Raw genomic sequence first — 19,487 nt, 5'->3', positions numbered from 1 at the left:
TGGGAAGATCCCCTGGAGGAGGAAATGGCAACCGACTCCAGTATTCTTGCTTGGAGAATTCCATGGACAGAGGAGCCTGGTGGGCTGCAGCCCACAGGGTTGGAGAGTAGGATACAACTGAGTGACTAACACTTTTACTTTCCACATTCCCTAGCTCAGGTCCTAGAGAGAAGGAGTGATACTCTGATACCAAACAGCAAACCTAGAGATTAGATTTTGGTTTCTAGATACTATTGCCCAACATAAAAAACCAAGGATCTTTAGAGAAATGGCAGGAGCAGGGGAAGTACAAGGTAAGCCTAAAACACACTTGCTTTCAGAAAGCTGGAGCACTCACAGGCTAATGGGAGTATGTCAGAAGGACAAGGGGTCACTGGAAGGGCCTTAACTAGTTAAAAAGGCCTTAGTAGTTAAATCCAGTATCCTTGAGAACCAAAAAGCCATGGTGGTAATAGATTATGAAACACAGCAAAGGGCACGTAGGGGCTTCCCCACAAGGCTGGCACCTGTGGTTGCATACATGCACGTCTGCTTCATAATAATGTTTACCTATGCATGTAGGCATTGCAAACTCTTTTGTACCTGGTTATGTTCACAACTGAAAACATTAAAAAGGTCAGAAGAAGCCCTGCCTGCACTACACATTATTCAGCTAGAATCTGCCACCAGTGCAATGTTGGACGAGAGATGGAGGAAGTCTTTGTCCTTTTCCCTGAGAAGGGAGAGTCTCAAGACTTCAGGCTTGCATTGGCCTCATCTTCAATGCATCAAAATACTCTACAGGGCGTAGGAACAAAAACTGTGTATACTGTATGCCAGCTTCTATGTAAGAGAAAAGGAAAAATGCCTATTTGTGTGCACTGAACAGACAGTGAGAAGACACAGGAATTTATTACAGATGTTTACCCACAGGAAGCAAGAGGGGACTGAGGTAGACAGGGCTGAAAATGGAAACCAAGACTCCTGATCAGAGAGAGGCCTTGCTTTATTGTTCTGTTATCTGAACAATGGGATGGATCACCCATCAAAACAAGTTAAAAAAAGAAAAAGGAAATTTATAAATAATTAACCTTCCCTCTTGAGCTAGGACAGTACTTACTAAAATACACCCTAAAATACACACTAAAATTTAATAAATAAAAATTTATTTATTAAAAAAATACATACTAAGAAAAAAACCTATGAGTGCTGTTGCAAGCCATCCACCACCTCATGGGAACGAAGGGAACTGACAGGCGAGGCCCTGCTGAGCAGAGCAGAACCCACCTTTCTTATTCATCTGCAGGACAGAGGGCGGGGGTGTGGCCACCTTCATGGCCAGGCCGTAGGCGCCTCGGAAGGAGTGGCTGTCCCTGACGATGAATGATCCGGGCTCCTTGTCCTTCAGCATGGCAATGGCTGCAGAGGGGAACAGACAGACTTGAGTGTCTGCGGGGGACGCCACGGCCTGACTCCACTTACGGCCATGACAAGGGTAAGGGAAACTGCAATGACCAGAAGTTCCGTGGGGGCCTGTTTTATTTTACAGGGTGGCCCATCTGTTCAGATCACAAAGGTGCTGCCTTCACACGCAATTCCCATTAACCTCACAGCATCTTTGAAGCCCAAATGAGGATCCCACCTGACAGCCCAGGAAACCGAGGACCACTGGTTCCAGCCAGACCAGGTCTCCGCACACAGTGGGCGGAGCAGGAAGCCGGGCAGGGCTGCCCCTTGGTCCCCAGCGTGGCCCTGCCCTACAGCTCCCTGCGTGGCATTTTTCTTAGAGATTTTAGAACGTGCTCTTTCAACTTTCCATAGGAGGAAAGAAATTTCCAGTCATACCTTCTGAAGACTGTGGATGTACTCCCAAAGTTACTGAATATTTAATAAAGTCCCAAGGTTTGGCCCAGGGGATAGCCGTAGATGGCCCTCCGTCCCGTGGCTCTGAGGCAGCGGTGGCAACTGTGGCCAGCTGTTTCCAGTCTGGACGAGGCTGTGAACCCCTATTTGATGTGGCCAGTGAGGGCCATGAAATGCACCTGGCGCTGCACCTGCCACCTGCCCCAGGGAGGCTGGGGCACAGGTAGCCCTAATGTCGCTCCCCTTGAAGCTCACAGTCCGGCCTCCCAGGTCCCGGGCTCAGGATACAGGAAAAAAGAGGCATGGGTTAGCATCACAGTACCCTCAAGTTGATGCGGCCCAGACTCCAGTGAGAATTTTCTCCAGTAACCAGAACACCTCTCAAGATTTCTTTTGTACATTTTACAAAAAGAAAACTAGGGATTTAAAGTATAAAGCACTGCACAATTATAGCCATGGAATTGCCACCTTTCTGTAGACCCCAGGGCCCTGTCTGGAGTAGAGTGGGCTGGACATTAACCCGGGAGAGGCTGGAAGCACCGTCAGCAACAGGAAATTACCCCAGAGAGCCCCCTGTTCCAGGCCCTCTGTGTTCCCTGACTCCAGCCCCACCCCTACAACATGGCATTGCTTGGCTGCAGACAAAACAGCCAGTTTCTTCTACACCTTCTTCCATGCACTGCCCCAGCCCGTGGCAGGACAGGCCCCAAGCACGAGCTTATGCGCACGGTGGGGAAGAAGCAGAGGAAAGCACACCTTCTCTAAGGGGAGGGGGTCTGGTGTGACCCCAGGGGTGCAAGCCTGACACGTGGAGCCACAGCTCACCTGCTGCTCTGGTACCCGCCCCCCCCCCCCCCAAGACGGGTGGGGAACAGACACCAGGGACCCAGGCCGATGCAGCAGGTCTTGTCTCATAGCATGTTTTCTGATTACGGGGGCTGAACACATGTTATTTTTTTAAAGTAGGGGAAAGATCACTTACAGAAGTTATATTTTTCAATTGTGATAACCTCACCAGAGCCTTTTCTTTGTAAGTCATGATTTTACTTCACTGTGGTACCAAGAAGTACCCTAGCCTCGTGGGCAGCAGACTTCTGGGTGGCGGAGAGAAGGCTGGCTCCTCTCTGGCCCATTCTACCCTCTCAGGCCTCCCCTCTCCACCCATCAGCAGGCCACCTGGGCACAAGAGAGCCTGAGGGCCATGCTAGACTCATTGTTTCTGAAACAGAAATGAACCCTTGCTGAGGCTGTGAGAACGAGCTAGTGTACCTCCAGGGGCAAGGCCAGGTCTGCCATGTGGCTGCAGGGGCAGCAGCCACATCCTTACCACCTCTCTCCCTGCAGCTGGAGCTTTCAAGGATGCTGGAGCAGAGACCAGAGAGCACAGCTGGTACAGTCATACTTCATTTCTACTTTAGGCTTTCCCTGGTGGTACAGTGGATACAAATCTGCCTGCTGATGCAGGGGACATGGGTTCGACCCTGGTCTGGGAAGTTTCCACATGTCGCACTTGGAGCAACTAAGCCTGTGAACCCACAACTACCGAGCCCAAGTACTGCAAGTACTGAAGCCTGAGCACCCAGAGTCTGTACTCCGCAATAAGAGAAGCCACCACAATGAGAAGCCCATGCACCACCACAATGAAAAGTTGCCCTGGCTCGCTGTAACGAGAGAAAGCCTACAGAAAGCAACGAAGACCCAGTGCAGACAGATATAAATAAATTAAAAAAATTTTTTCTGCTTTACTTTGGAGCTCCTTTTCTCCTGAGGTTTTTATGTTCACTTTTAAAAAAACTCCCAAGGAACTAACCTTTCCATAGTAATATGTGAACAGTCGTGCCCCAAAACAGGCAATAGGTTTTCTGCCCCTCCTGCATCTCCCTGAAATTTCATCACAGTTTTGCCAGAAAATGGCACATCCCAGCAGTTACAACAAAACCCACAAGAGGCTCTCTTCCATTTGGAGAAGTTGGCACACCCACCACAGCATACATTTGTGTAGGTGTTGTCCGCACAAAATATCCAGAAAATAGAAGAGGTTCCACTTTTGGAGTTCAACTGGAAAAATCAATGCCCCATGTACATATTAGCTATTTTGAGATGGGGTCCACCCCAAAGAAATATTTTTAAATGTGTGGCTAAGGTGGCTTAGACAGTAAAGAATCCACCTGCAGTGCGGGAGACCTGGGTTGGATCTCTGGGTTGGGAAGATCCCCTGGAGGAGGGCATGGCAACCCATTCCAGTAGTCTTGCCTGGAGAATCCCATGGACAGAGGAGCCTGGCAGGCTACAGTCCATGGGGTCGCAAAGAGTCGGACATAACTGAGCAACTAAGCACAGCAAGATTAGTCAAATGACAACAATAACTCCTACTGCCTAGCAGATGCCAACAAGGGAGGTTCCCTCCACCCAGAGTCTCTCCCCCACAACCTGTGAGGCAGGTTGTGCCATCCCTGTCTTGCAGGACCCATCAGGCGCACTCCAACCAAGCCTGCCTCTTCATTCAGAGAAGCAGACAGTCCAGCCCAGCCTCCATCCTGGTCTGAAAGACTGAGCCGCTGGAGTAGGATGGTCTGTTTAGAATACTCTAGAACAAGGTCCTCAACAAGCACTCTCAGGATCTGTTGGGCTGGACGAGACACTGAGCACCAGTGCTAAGGCCCACAATCAGGGGGGTTCTTGCAACCAGAGCAGGGAGGGGCCGGGAACGGAGCATCTGGCCACGCTAGAGCCTGAAACATGGTGAGTGCACACAGCACAAAGGCCAGTTCTGGGACTCAGAAGCCTCTCGGGCCAAGAGGGCTCCCCCCACATGACACGACAATGGGTCCATTGAGCTCATGGGAAGAAAGGCACATTCTTACCATTTTTATTATCTGCCTAATTGAGTGAATATAAGAATTTCTATGAAAAAACTGGACGGCGCTGTTTTCCAGGCATTTAACTATTCAAATTCCAGGCATTTCTGAGGAATTCCCCAGGATAGCAGTTCTTAGTTTCTTCCCCAAGTTGAGATCCCAGCACAGAGTGGCAATTCACCATGCGTTTAGCACGCCTGGCCGCTGGAACACCCGCCATCCCCTTTCTCAGTCCAGCACCCCCAGCCACCCATCCCAGGGAACCTCCTTCCTGGACATCCTGATCAGCGTCTGCCAGCCCCCCTAGCCAGTTCCATGTCATCCTCTCCGAGAGAGGCCTGGGAGTGATGAGCCCACAGGCGGCTGTGTCATCACCTCAGGGAGGGCAATAGCACCTTGCAGGGACTCCAGGAATTTCTGCTGAAGGAGTAAGTGCTGTTTGCCGAAGGGCCTGTCCCAGAGGGACCACCACCAATGGCATGCCAGCTTCCTTCTGGGACATCTCTTACATTCATGTTCTAGTAAAAAGTGACATGCAACTTAGCTGCTCAACAGTATTAACAATTTCTCATATTCGCCAGCTGTCTTAAGACTGAATTGCATGCCCAGAGTCACTGCTGTGTGTGTGAGAGCTGGGCTAAGGCTGCTGGCAGTTCTGTCCTTCCGATGTGGCACAGGCAGGTATGCCCATTAATAGGAAAGACAATTCTTCCCCGTGACTTCCCCGAGGCTGGGGCCCGTGACATCTCATCACAATCTGCGGCCACTGCGGGCAACACCGGCCAGACCTTGGCTGGTGGAAGCCACCAGAAATTACACCCCAACACTGGAATGATCATGGCTGGTGCCCTTCCTGGCTGGCTCCCTCCTTAGGAATGATGTTTTCCAATAAAAACTTAAAGGTTGCAGCCTTTCCACTAAAGTGGGTAATGAAGTGCAGACCTTGCTCTAACTCATCCATCCCCAGGTGATGCCTCTCTGATGCTCCCACCTCAGACACAGGGTCCTCATCCGGCCCACGCACCTTGCTCTCTGGAGATGTCCGCCTTGTACCAGAACTTGGATGTGTCCTGAACAAAGTTAACAGACACGTGCTTATCACCTGGATTATCTGCAAAACAAAATTTAAAAACAGTAACTATGAAGGGCGTTTTTTTATTGCAACCTCTCACCGCAAAGGGACTTAGAAGTTCAAAGTCCCACCCCAGGTGAGAGCACTCTATTTAACTACAGGGGAGAAGCCTGACATGGAGCAGGGAGTGCCTGTTTGATAACAGAAAACACGACAGCAGGATGCCTCCACGATTGGGCACCCCATTTCACCCACACCTAGTCACAAAAGACAGGAAGCACACAGAGCAAGGCTGACGTCCCTTACTCCTATCAGTGTCTAATTCTTTCTTCTACACTTGAAACATGAGATAATTAAATTGCAAATGTATGTTTAATTTTTTTTTTAATTACTATTACAGAACACTGACTCCAAGTGAAAGGGGAAAAAATAGAACCACCGTGGATGTCGGCGTTTTTTGCTGTTGAACAAAATCTAACGTGAATAATGCAGAAGTGCGTGCGTGCTCAATCATGTCTGACCCTGCGACTCTATGGACAATAGTCCACCAAGTTCTTCTGTCCATGGGATTCTCCAGGCAAGGATACTGGAGCAGGTTGCCATTTCCTCTTCCAGGGAATCTTTCCGACTCAGGGATCGAACCCACGTCTCTTATGTCGCCTGCACTGGGAAGAGGGTTCTTTACCACTAAGGTCACCTGGCAAGCCCAGGTGAATTAAGAGGCAGCTCTAGATTGGAATTTTCCTTTGGGCTAGGCTGATATTCCCTGGGGGCTCAGTCAGTAAAGAATCCGCCTGCAATGTGGGACATGTAGGTTTGATCCCTGGGTTGGAAAGATCTCCTAGAGGAAGGCATGGCAACCCATGCCAGTATTTTTGCCTGGAGAATTCCATGGACAGAGGGGCCTGGCAGGCTACAGTCCACGGGGTCACAAAATCGGACACGACTGAGTAACTAACTTTATGTTTATTGCAGTGAGGTAGAAAAGCCCCCTTGAAGGCTATGGATTCTTCTCTCAAGGCGCTCAGCCCAGTAACAGCACTGGTGCTCACTGGGCAGGCCAAGCCATAACCCCAGGGTGCTTCCCTGCCCGAGTGCAGGCTTGAGCACAAGGATGGGCCCCCTACCCATGGAGATGCACCTACCTGGGGAAGGTGCTGCCCCCTCGGCAGCCTTGGAAAAGTCCGGGATGATGTTTGGAAAAGGGATGCTCATGGTACTCCCGCTGTGAGGACTGGAGAAGCCACTGGAGGATGGCGAGACGGAGCCAAAAGACCGATCTCCCTCTGAGGTCCGCTTCTTCTCGGGAAGGGGCGGCTGCCCGGGCAGAGTCAGTCCTGGGCCCTGCAAGACCGGACTGTGGTGGCCACTGTGTCCAGGCGCCACCGTGAGAAAGCTGTGGGACAGGAAGCTGTTGTCGGCAGCCTCAGCTGCTGTCAGTGGATTGCCAGGGGCCTGGGCTGCTCCATGGGAATTGGCCAGCAAGGCCCCAGGGTCCTCCCCGGCGGGGAGCCCACCTCCCGCCATGGAGGCAGTGCTGAAGCTCAGGAAGGCCTGGCTGCTCGGGGGACCCAGAGCTTCGGGCGGCTCCGCCAGGGACAGCTCAGGGCTGTGGAAGGATGTCTGGAGGTCGGCAGGTGGGAAGTGGGGCCGCGCGGGGCCATCCTTGCCAGGCCGGCTGCCTCCTAGGAGGGTCAGCGTGGACTTGGGGCTGGTCTCCACCCACTGGTGCTCAGCTGAGGAAGGGCTGTTCAAAAGACAAACGGCGAGACAATGACATATCCAGAGAGAATTAGCATTGGTTAATTAGGGGAATTAGTCTAATTAGCCTGGGAATTAGCATCAGTTCCTACATGACGGGGATGAGAGGCAGGGTACTGAGGTTCCCCTTGCAGCAGCATGGGGCTTCCCAAACATCAGAACTCAGGCCCTGCTTCTCCAGCCTCCCACCTGACCATTCACCCCAGATGCTCAGTCCACAACCTCGGGGAGGGGAGGCGGCCCTCCCTGCCTCTACAGCCTGCGTGCCTCTTCCTTCCCACTCTGACCTGGCAAAGTCCCCTCTTCTCTTTAGTTCAAGCTGGAGCTCCACAGTGTCCTGACTTTGAAGCCCTCCCTGCCAGTGTCCCTGTGAGCACAGGGATTAGCGGTGTCCTTCCTCTGGTCCCACCACACAGGCACCACCCATGTATCTGCTTAAACCCCCTCCCCCTGGGTTCCTCTTCCCCATGCCCAACATCCTCACACAGTCAATTTTCAATAAGTGCTTGCAGGACCACCGGCCAATTAAGGATACCAGTAAGAACACAAGAGATTACCATATCAGAAATGGGAAATTCCAACAGTAAGAATACTGGGGGAGGTTCAAGAAGGAGGGGACATAGGTATATCTACAGCTTATTCATGTTGATGTTTGGCAGAAACCAACACAATATTGTAAAGCAATTATCCTTCAATTAAAAATGAATAAGCTTAATTGTAAAAAATATTGGAAACTATATTTAGAAATATAGAAAGACAAGTAACATGTATATCTCACTAGCAAACACATATTTGCTGTGTGTGTAACGTTAAGTCCTGATACACAATGTGCCCCTTTTTCTGTAGAGAAATGAGGTGGGATTCAGGATGGTAACTGTAGCGCAATGTGCCCACAAGTAAAACACTAAGAAATGATTCCTACCCTGAGCATGTGAATTTGCACAAGGGCAGTCCTTTGTGAAGCAGAAATAGGACATTTCTCTTTGTCCATGCGCCCCCCACACCCCAGGCTTTCCCAAACACTAACACAAATTCCTTTTTTTCCCCTGAGAGCAGTGCATTCTGCCTGCCCTCCCCACCCCCAACCTGCAGCCCTGGGCAGGCCCGCTCCTAGCCTGACCGCTGCACCCCTTTTCCCAGCCTCAGCTCAGACAGTGCCTTCACGGTCCTTAACTGGCTGCTGCTCCTTGAGCACCCCAGCTGCTAAAGTGAAGGTGGACAGAGGAGTTTTTATTTTGACTGCATTTTTGAAGACTGATGGCTGTCAGTGCACAAGGCGGCCCGGTGTCATGTGGAGGACGAGACCCCTGCCCCTCTCTTCCCTCTGTGGTGTTCAGGCTGGGGTCTGTAAGAGCAGCCTGTGTTTGGTTCAATGGCCACCTTACCTCCCTCTCCGCTGGCTGGGGCTGTTCCCGGAAATGGTGCAGGAGGACATGAATGCCCGCTGGAAGGAGGGCGCCGTGGGCATGTCGGCCCGGAGCATCGTGGGTTTGGGTCCAACAGGGCTCTCTGACATCCCCACAGAATGACTGAGAATCTCAGGGCAGCCTCGGGGTTCTGGAGCAAAGAAACATGAGCAGACTGTAAGCAGCAGTGCCACTTGTGAAGCTTTCTGCTGCAGAAGGAGGTGACCTGACTCCACCAAGTGCAGCCTCCTCTTTCCCAGCACATTTCCAAAGGAGAAATAGCTGGCTGGTCCCTGCAGCTGTCAACACATACTCATGAGTATCATCAGTGAGTAAGCTGAGGGCCAGTTAGTCTGATACACTTACCGCCCCGTTGAGATAAACCATTTCTCACTCTAGAAACAGCAAGGTCTCCCTGCAAACCAAAGAAAGTGCAAACCAGCGGCTGTGGGGTGGGTGGGCAACTGATGAGTCTTGTGCTTTCAGCTAACACTTTCCTCTGCTAACAGAGCCCTGCCTGCAGTGTCTTCACTCCCAGGTGGTGCAAAGACCACCAGCCCTGACTCTTTTCAAGGGGGATGAGAAGCCAAACACCAGGAAACCCTGCCTGACACCTACAAACCCCAGGCAACTTCACATGTTCCACTGACAAGATGTCCACCCTGCTTACAGTCTAGCATCATTACTATTTCAGGGTATTTTTAAAAATATGCAAAATATCTTTAAAAACTAGTTTTTGAGAACTAGACAAATCTACCATGGTCAATAAATAATAATAAAATAACCCTGTGAGAAATACAAGTTATTTTGCTTTCTGCCTTAAAACAAGGGAGGATTAATCAGAAAATAATAAAGTTGAAAAAATTTCACATTACTCATGTTACTCAGCTCTATCCATCATAGTCCATCCACCTATCTATCCATTCATCCATCCGTTCAGCCATCCATTCATCCAACCATCTAACATCTATCAATTTATCTATAATTTCTGGACACAATATAAAATATTTATTTAAAAAAACTGAACAGGCATTCCAGGTAACAAAACAAAAACATAAAAAACAAAACAAAAAATAAAAGAAAAAAAAGGAAAAGAAAACACACCCACAGGTAATACAAACACTGGCGTTAAAAGGCACAGATTTTAAATGGGAAGCTCCAGTGGCTTAGTGGTGAAGAATTCACTTGCTAATGCAAGAGATGCCAGAGACACAGGTTCAGTCCCCGGGTTGGGAAGATCCCCTGGAGGAGGAAATAGCAACCCACTCCAGTATTTTTGCCTAGAGAATCCCATGGACAGAGGAGCCTTGTGGGCTACAGTCCATGAAGTCACTAAGAGTCTGATACGACTGACTAAGCAACCCAGCACCAAACTGAAAATGTTTCAGAAAATATAAGACAAGAGAGAATTTCACCAGAGACCTGGAGTCCATTAAGAATAATCAAACGGAAAACCTAAAACTTAAAAACACCATTAATACAATTAAGCCTTACTTAGGTCAATGATTGTATCAGCAGACTAGAGACAGCAGAAATGATGACTGGTCCAGAGGAAAATATCCAGCCTGAAGCCATGAGAGGAAAAGAATGGAAAATACAGAATAGAGGAGAAAGACATGTGAGATATGATGAAAAATTCTAACACATATAATTGGAATTTAAGAAGGGGTGGAGAAATTCAAGGAGGCAGAATCAATACTGGAAAATATATTTACTGAGAATTTCCCAAAACAGACTAAAGAAATCTAAAGCCACAAGCTAAAAAAAAAAAAAAAAAAAAAAAATCATGAAATCTAAGCAGGATAAGTAAAAAGACAAGTAACTTATTCACTTAATAGTAAAACTTAGGAAAATCAATGACAAACTTAAACAGAGCACTTGTCCCATTTTGGGAGGAGGGTGGTATTCAAATTTTGTGTTAATTCTTTTAAACCTTTAGTAAACTTTTGATTACAGAAAAGTCAAGTGCTACTGTTCTATTGGTACAAAATACACTATAAGCCCCTGGATGGACGCTGCCTTCTGCACCCAGCTGCAAATGCTCCATGATCACTCAGAGCTGGGTGTGCTAACGTCAGTGACACACACAGGGCTAGTGTGTCTCCTGCTATGACTCACCTATAAATTCCTAGAGCAGATGCAGTCATCCTATTTATGCTGTTTAACTGTCCCTCATGCCAGCACAACATCCTACAGCAAATGTTCTAAAATAAATGTTTGTTGAATTAATTAACCAAGAGGATGGTCTCCAAAGCCCATCCTTCAATATTTTTGATTGAAGTGGGACAGAAAAGCAAAGACGCATGGTGTTTCAGATATTCCTCTGCACCCACACTTCTCTTCCAGATGATAAAGTTACATCTTCAGTTACATCAGCCTGTGTTCATTTTCTACTTCAGAAATGCATTTGCTGAGCACCTAGCTCTTAGCACTCAAATCAGCACTGCATTAGGGAGCATGTGAATTGCAGCCTGTGAGCGCCAGAAAGACCTGCAGGAGGAAATGTTTCTATCTAGAGAGAGTTCGATTTCTGGAGGAAGTAGTATCTGACAGTATCTTGGAAGACTGGTGGGATACTGATAGATCAAAGGGTATGTGTATAACGGTGCACTGGGCACCATCCAGGGGCTCCATGCCCACAGGGTAAGAGGAGCCTCCACTGTTCACTGCTGGCCCCTCCATTGGACTGGCAGCTGGTGGGAGCTTCAGGTCAGTCATGCTATGAATGAGTTAGCAGAAGTGCTGAGGGAAGAGTACAGGGCAGGAGAAAGGATGCAGATATGGTTCAGGAGACTGGCGAGAAGCGAGAGGACGCTGTGCCCATCAGCCCTACAGTCCCACGTCAAGGCGCAGCACAGATCCAGCACGTCAAGGATCGGAAAAATGGTTTGGGACGTCCCCGGTGGTCCAGTGGTTAAGAATCCACCTGCCAGTGCAGGAGACATGGGTTCGATCCCTGGTCCAGGAAGATTCCACAGGCCGTTGGGCAGCCAAGCCTGTGTGCTACAATTACTAAGTTCACATGCCCTGGAGCTAAGGTGCTGCAACTAGAGAGTAGCCCCCGCTTGCTGCCAACAGAGAAAGCCCACACAGCAGTGAAGACTCAGCTCAGTCAAAAATGGATAAACAAAACATTCTTAAAAGAAAAGAAAAACGATTTATCCATTAAGTCTAGCACATCTGCTTCAGGGCTGCTTGAGTATGTCATGGGCCGTGAGCAAATGGCGCGAGCATGCACACAGTACCTACTCACAGGGTCAGTTCCTCTGCTACCAAGGTTGCTCTCGGTGGTCCCCATGCAGTGACGGGCTGCATGTCAGCAAGTCCAGGGGCCATAGGAATCCTAGCTACCTCAGGAATCCTACACCACCCTCAAGTGGTGCACAGGAGTCCCACCAAAGGAGAAGCCAAAGGAAAACGAGATCCCACTCTGTGCTGTTATCATGCTGCCTGTTCCAGAAAACAAGCACAGTGCTTCCCATGAAAGTGGCTTTGTTCCTAACTCAGCTAGAGCCAGCTCTGGGGCACGTGGCTGGGTTTGGTGCCTTCTGCTCAGATCAGCCCCTGCCAGGGCAACAGGATTTAACCCCTAAGGGGGTAGCCCAGCACCTCAGAGTGGAAGTCCCGGCTTCCTGGTCCCTCCGCGTGCTCAGAGATGCAAAGGGTACTACAAGTGGGTCCTCGTGGAAGGTAAGGGGACACCCTTCATTCTCCAAGCAGTGGGGCACTGCCCCCTAGCCCCACTGGGAATCTAGAGACATGAGAAGAGGGGTCCCACACGGCTGGAGAAGGACCCTGAAATCTGAGTTCAAGTACAGATGGAGACACCCGTCGCATGAGTCAAGCCTGCAGACCCTTCTGCAAAAATCTGCCTCATTTCTCAAAGTGCGCGTGCACCAAGAGCAGGAAGGATGTGTCCTGACTGGTTTTTGTTCAACTTGTACATTTGCCATTCACAGTTGAATACATGAAATTTCTGAAAGGAGAACCGTCCATGGGTCCTGCTGCCTACTGGGGACTCAGGGTCAGGGCTCTTATCTTCTCAGCTCTGGACCCAGGAGGCTCAGGGGTGCAGTGACAGCCATTCGAGATGAGGGCAGAGAAGCAGGCATCAGTCCCGGCTGCCTCTTCTCCACTCTGGACACCACAGACAGCAGGCCCGTTTGTCCTAAACCAACTACATGAGGGGCTCCGGGACAGCGAGGCTTCCAGGGCCACAGCTGCCATTAGGGCGTGTCCACAGGTGCAGTGGCACTACGGCCTACACGGACACTGCTGGACACCCCCTGCACGTCGGATCTCTGGTGCCCAAGTTTATCCGGGTGCTTTTTGGTCATCCTCCTGGCAAAGCCATAGGTCTGTCCCTCCTCACCACATTCCCTCATTTTCTCTTCCCTACTGATACCCAAAGGAGCGCACATAATGCCTTCAGTGTTTGGAAATCAACCCCCTCACTTCCTGGTTTTCTCTGAGCAGATGGTCCCGGGCTGAGGGCTGAGAGGAGGGCGCCTGCCTCTCCCTCTGGGCTCCCAGGATGTCCGGTGTCCTCTCCCCTCGGCTTCCCCTTCCTGCACTTCCTCTACCAAGAACAGGGTGAGACAGGGTCACAGGCTCTTTCCCAAAAGGTCTATTTTTATGCTCTCATTTAGGCCCCGGCAGGAGGTTCTGTGGGAAGCTGGGGAACATTTGCTCTCCGGTCACCATTATTTACATCACATGGTGTAAGTTAATAAGAAGAAAGGGGACCTGCGCTGCTCTTAGCTCCCGGTCCTCCAGAGCCTGGTGCCGCCTGACCCAGAAGCTGAGGCCTTCACAGGAGGGAATGGCCAGGCGTAAAAGGTAAAGAGGAGCCCAAACAGCAAGGTTCATCCCTGTACGACTGTTCTCTTCGATGCAGGTACCACTACTAACTAACGCATGTAACATTACCGAAAAGAAAATCAACATTTCCTATCTTCCTAGTTACATTAAAGAAAATCATAAACTGTATAAAACATTATTCACTCATATATTACTTACTCCTAATAAGTATAAATTGCCATTAAATCTTTCATATGAACTTTAATACCTGTCTTTCATATCTATAATCTATTTATCTCCATCCCCCCATCCCTCCTTCCTGGGATGATGTAGTTAATCAGAAAGTTCCCTTCCCTAACATTTGAGAGTTCTGCAAAATGAAACAGTAACAAATCTTTCTTTTCTTTCCCTCTACTTCTGGGTTTGAAACTGGGGCTGCCAGGGAAGGAGAGCAGAGACCCCCAAGTTCTAGTCTGGGTTCTGCCATGAGTCATAGGCCACGGAATATACTCTCAACCTCTGAGACCTCAGGTTCTTCATCCACAGAATTCCATCAATTAGGATCAAAGAGGATGGTTTCTAGGGTCTCTTTAGCTCTAGATCTACTTCTCCGTTGTTTCTTTTCCTTCTGCTTCTGTTTCCCTCTGTAAACTGGTGGTTTCCATCCGTGGTGATTTGCTCAGTCCCAGGTGGCTCAGTGGTAAAGAACCTGCCTGCCAATGCAGGAGACACAAGAGACATGGGTTCAATTGCTGGGTTGGGAAGATCCCTTGGAGGAGGAAATGGTAACCCAGTCCAGTATTCTTGCCTGGAGAATTCTATGCATAGAGGAGCCTGGTGGGCTACAGTCTACGGGGTCACAAAGAGTAGGACCCAACTAAGCATACATGCCCTTTTTCATGTTTCCAGTCTCAGCTCTTGACTTTTGCTTTATGCTTACCATGAGGTTTACAGAAAACATTTCATAGGTAAAATAGTCCTTTTTCTGTTGTCTAGCTCTAAACTTAAAATATTATTTTTAAATGCAAGATTGTATGGGAAGTTCAATAGTAGTAACTTTTAAAGGGAGCCCTTATCTTGTAGTTTTTTTTGTATATTTGTCTATGAACAACAGACCATTTTATTTAACCAGTCTTCTTGAGAGCAAGGGTAAGATGAGCAGACAGCCAGATATAATGACAATCAAACAGAGAAAAACCCCAGAAGACTAAAAACACAGCGCTGAGTAGAAGATTTTTCTTTTTTTGTCAAAAATCAAAGTCTTGCATCTCTAGCCTCATCAATACACTACAAACACAGAGGGAAGTGATCAACAGCCCCAAAATGGATAAACACATACTTTCTAGATCTTGAGTGTTTTTTTCTTTTGTAAATCTTTATGTCAGAATCACATCATATGAATGTGTTCTATGGGTTAAGGTCACCATTTCCAGTAAGTGCTAGGAGTGCTCTCCCAAGAATGAAATGTCTTTCTTCTAGAAACATCAACATTCTCATGCTTCCAGCAGAGCTGAAGTGCCCCGACCACTACTGCAGTCATGGCCCCTGTCTGTTAACAGATGGGAGAGCCTTCCACGAAGATCCCATCCAAACTGGAATTATTCCCACAGTTTTCCTTCTACTCAATAACACAGAAGAATCAGAAAATGCAGATAAAAGAGCTCATTACAATCGGGATCTTGTTTCTTCTTCTTCTTTGAAGATGTCTTGTTTCTATTCAGAGGTTTTGAGTCAAACATGCTGGAAAGAAAACACATTTGCCCCTATTCCATTGGTGCTGTGCAGGGAATTCTAATGTGGCAATTTTGCTTCACAATGAGTCTTTCCAAGCAGTTTCTACTCTGATGATGCACTAAGCGAGGCCAGTTTCTCAAGTGACTAACCAGGACTCTTAGCAACCTGTAAAGAATGAGCATCTTTCAAAAATGGGCTTTGCAGTAAGCTCTCAGGAAACAAACTCCCTCCTTCCTGCTAGACTTTAACAGCACTGGGGCTGGAGGTCCTGGGGATACCGGAGACCCCCACTTCCAGAGTCCGAGGGAGTTTCCACAAGGACTGAGAAATGAGGAATGAGGCTTCATGACACCAAACTGAGGTCAGAACTGCTATCCGAGACTCACTTATATTTCCATTAAAAAAACCTACTGAGGTGAAACAGACACAACACGGCTTACCAGTTCTAAGTGCACAGCTCACAGGCGTTAGGCGCAACCCACATGTTGTGCCGCCAGCACCACTGCCCATCTCCAGAACTCGTCATCCTGCTAAACTGAAACTCTGTCGCCATTAAACACTGCCTCTGCGCCCCCTCCTCCCCCTAACCTGGCACCTGCCTTTGTACTTTGTCTCTATAAATCTGACTTCTCTAAGTACTTCACACAAGTGGAATCACACAGTGTGTGTACTTTTGTGTCTGGCTGTGTCTTACAGGTGCATCTGTTAAAAAAAAAAAAAGTGCATCCATGTGGTAGCATGTGTAAGAATTTCCTTTCTTTTCAAGGCTGAATAACATTCCATTGTATGGATGAATCACGATATGTTTATCCTTTGCCCGTGGAGGGACACTTGGGTTGCTCCAAGTGTGACGTGTGAATAATCACATGTCCTCCTTTCTTGTTCCTTTACTCACGTTTGAGTTGGGACTGGATACTTGCAACAGAAACCGGCCTCAGTGATACAAGATCCTTGCCTCACAGCTACTTCCAGTGGTTTAGCAATTTACTTGCCAATGCAAGGAACACAGGTTCAATCCCTGGTCTGGGAAAATTCCACATGCTGTGGGGCAACTAAGCCCATGTACCACAGCTACTGAGCCCACACACCCTAAAGCCCATGCTCCCCGACAAGAGAAGCCTTCAACGAGGAAACCCGCTTGCCAGAACTAGAGAGTAGTCCCCGCTAGCCACAACTAGAGAAAGCCAGTGTGCAACAACAAAGACCCAGCAAAGTCAAAAATTTAAATAAATAAGATTCTATTTAAAAAAAAAAAAAAAGCTACTTCCAATCCAGCAGGAATCCAGGTAGACAAGAATGTTTACAGCAGCTGTCAGGCTATGGGGAGAAACGGCGCCAGAGGGAAGAAAAGAGGCATTGAAACAGGGAAGCTTTCCTTGAACTGAGCCAAAAAAAAAAAAATCCAGAGAAAGTGTTTCCAAGCAGAGGGAGAATCTGTATAACTCACTTGCAGAGGAAGAGGGTGGTGAGGATGACAGAGAGGGAGTCACCCTAACAAGCCACTAGATTTACCCAGAAACAGGTAAGCTGTCAGCAGAAGGCAGAGATGAGGCCCCATCTATGTTGGTGAAAATGCTGCACCCGTGACTCCCTGTTGGGTTAGAAGTCTTAGATTCTCAGAAAAACTGCTTCCTTCCTTCAGGCAGAAGCCCCAGAGGCTCTGGCCCTCCTGTGGAAACAAGATGTGGCATTCACGCAAAGGTCTTCCCCCGTGACTCAGTCGGTAGAAGAATCTGCCTGCAATGCAGGAGACCACCTCCCACGCAGGAGACCCAGGTTCGATCCCTGGGTTGGGAAGATCCACTGGAGAAGGAAATGGCAACCCACTCCAGTATTCTTGCCTGGGAAATCTCTTGGACAGAGGAGCCTGGTGGGCTGCAGTCCATGAGGTTCCAAGAGTCAGACACAACTTAGCAACTAAACCATCACCATTCATGCTAAAGTGTCCTGGACCTTCTCCGGAAAGAGCCATCAGCCTGGTGAAGACTGCTGGCATAGGAGCCCTGAGGTGCCTTCATCTGCCGTGAGAGCATCCTCTCATCAGGACTGCACCATGGAGATTCAAAATCATATTCCAAAAGAGGGCCAGGGCTTAAAACCCTCCTGTGGAGTCAGAGAGTGTCTGGTTGTGACCAGCAAGCCCTATTTCCTGTGTAGGATTTAAGGACAAAACTCTAAGATATCCTCATAGGAACTTTACCTCTCAAAACCCCTGCAGGACCTGGAGACCCACATTGGTTAAACACCACGCCCACATAGTAACTGGGGCCCTAGGTGGCCGATTTCTCCCCACATTTCAGAGATTATCACCACTCAGGGTCTAAAACCAGGACTTGAATCAGGCAGCCGTATCTCACCTGGTCCTTCTACATCACCCTGATGACAGACCGACCGAGCGCAGCACCGTGAACCCTCATTAGGTTGCACCAGCCCGGGCAGAAGTCCTGGGTGAACACAGGTGGCTCACTGCAGTGCCAGGTGCTGCGGCACAATTTAAGTTGGAGTTTCACCATGTGAGCTGAAAAAGCAAGCTTTCTTCATAAATTATCAACACACTACCAATAATTATCACCTGTGTGGTACCTAACAGGCTTCCTTGGCCCTCAAAACAAACCCTGGGGGTATGAAGTCCTGGGCAGACCCAGGAAGCTGAGGTCCAGGGCCTGCTCTCACTTCCTCCAGGAACACAGTTTCCTCTTTCTGTGGTACAGAGAAAAGGATGGTGATCTGACAATCCATTTGCCTTGGGTTACATGCGCGAGATCATCTCTCATTCCCAGGGTGGGCCCGGTGTCTGCCCACAAGGACAAGGGTGTCTCCCAGAGGTGACAGTGCTGAGGACTGGGTACACAGGGACCAGGGGGTCTCCATGGCCTGGTGAAATCGGGTCCGTGCTGCCCCTGACTCTGCAGGAATGTGAATTGACGGTGCCCCTTCCAAAGGGCTGGGGCACACTCTGGGGAGGTGATCGCCAGGGGTCTCGGTCTCCCCACCAGATGAACTTGGAGCCACTCCCATTTCCTGCTCAGGAGATTTCTGAGGCTATGGCCTTGGGATTGAGCCTTCCCTTCTTCCCTCTCAGCGGTGAGGTGGCAACAGGTATTCTGTTTTTATCTTTTTATTACAAAACTGCCCACGTGCTACCTCAACCCCATCTACTCTAGGAAAGAGGACTTTGTCTCAAGCTAACGCTTCACATTCCACACAAGGATTTGATTGTTGGAAGGCCTTCTACTAAATCCCTCTTCCTCACTAACTTTGTTATGTATCTCTTGTCCTTTCATTGGATATTTCAGGTTCCTGTGCATCCCTTCTGCAACCCGCCAGTGAAGTGCCTGCCACAGGTCTTGTGCCTGCTCCACCTTGGTGTCCACAGTTACCCAGCACATGGGATGTGTTTGTGCAGGGAGTGTTTACTGAATTAGCAGTGCTGAAAATAATAATGTTGGGAACTTGTGCTTCTGGCCAAGATGGAGTAGTCCCACTTCTCTCTGGTCCTTGTGTTTACAACTACAGTCCCATACATCACACAACCACTCAGATAGGGAACTCTGACAGATGGAAAGAAGGACCCGAACGCTTTGGGGCGGGGGGTGGGGATGGGGTGGGCAGGGTAGGGGGTGTGGAGGGGAGGGGAGGAAGGACACCATCCAGGCTGAGTTTCCTGACTTCCTTATTGCCTCAGGTAGATCCCAGAACTACCAGCAAAAATAGCTCCAGAAAAGCCTGCTCATCTAACCAAAGAAGCAAAACTGATCAAAGGAAAATGAGTGGACTAATAGTAGAAAATCTTTTCCGCAACACCGGCCGGCCCTATTCCTACCCAACACCCACAGGACTCCACCCCCACCTCGGGTTTAGCAAGGCCCAGTGGAAAGCTGACCTTCCATATCAACCCCACCTCACAGGAGGAGGAAGCCGGACTTCTCCACCAGGGTGGAGTCAGCTGGGTGCAGGGTGAGCCGGCCTTCTCCCCGACCCAGCCTCAGACCCCAGAGCAGAGGTTAGGGCAGA

The 19,487-nt window shown here is 49.0% G+C and overlaps 1 protein-coding gene across 6 annotated transcripts in view; it reads right to left on the bottom strand.

Moving 5' to 3' along the window:
* TNS3 (tensin 3) overlaps positions 1-19,487 on the bottom strand; it is a 222,311-nt gene that overhangs the window by 14,034 nt on the left and 188,790 nt on the right. For all 6 annotated transcript variants that reach the window (XM_068973010.1, XM_068973012.1, XM_068973011.1 and 3 more), the window contains 4 exons: positions 8,919-9,090; positions 6,918-7,519; positions 5,725-5,811; positions 1,267-1,398 (listed from right to left, as the gene is read on the bottom strand). In XM_068973010.1, the coding sequence (XP_068829111.1) occupies positions 1,267-1,398; positions 5,725-5,811; positions 6,918-7,519; positions 8,919-9,090 (993 nt within the window). The remainder of the gene's footprint in view (positions 1-1,266; positions 1,399-5,724; positions 5,812-6,917; positions 7,520-8,918; positions 9,091-19,487) is intronic.

The sequence above is a fragment of the Capricornis sumatraensis genome, chromosome 5 (genome assembly GCF_032405125.1).
Source record: "Capricornis sumatraensis isolate serow.1 chromosome 5, serow.2, whole genome shotgun sequence".
In the NCBI taxonomy this organism is placed as follows: Eukaryota; Metazoa; Chordata; class Mammalia; order Artiodactyla; family Bovidae; genus Capricornis; species Capricornis sumatraensis.
Note: the sequence above shows the minus strand (reverse complement) of the source record. Positions and strands in the feature narration are given on the sequence as shown.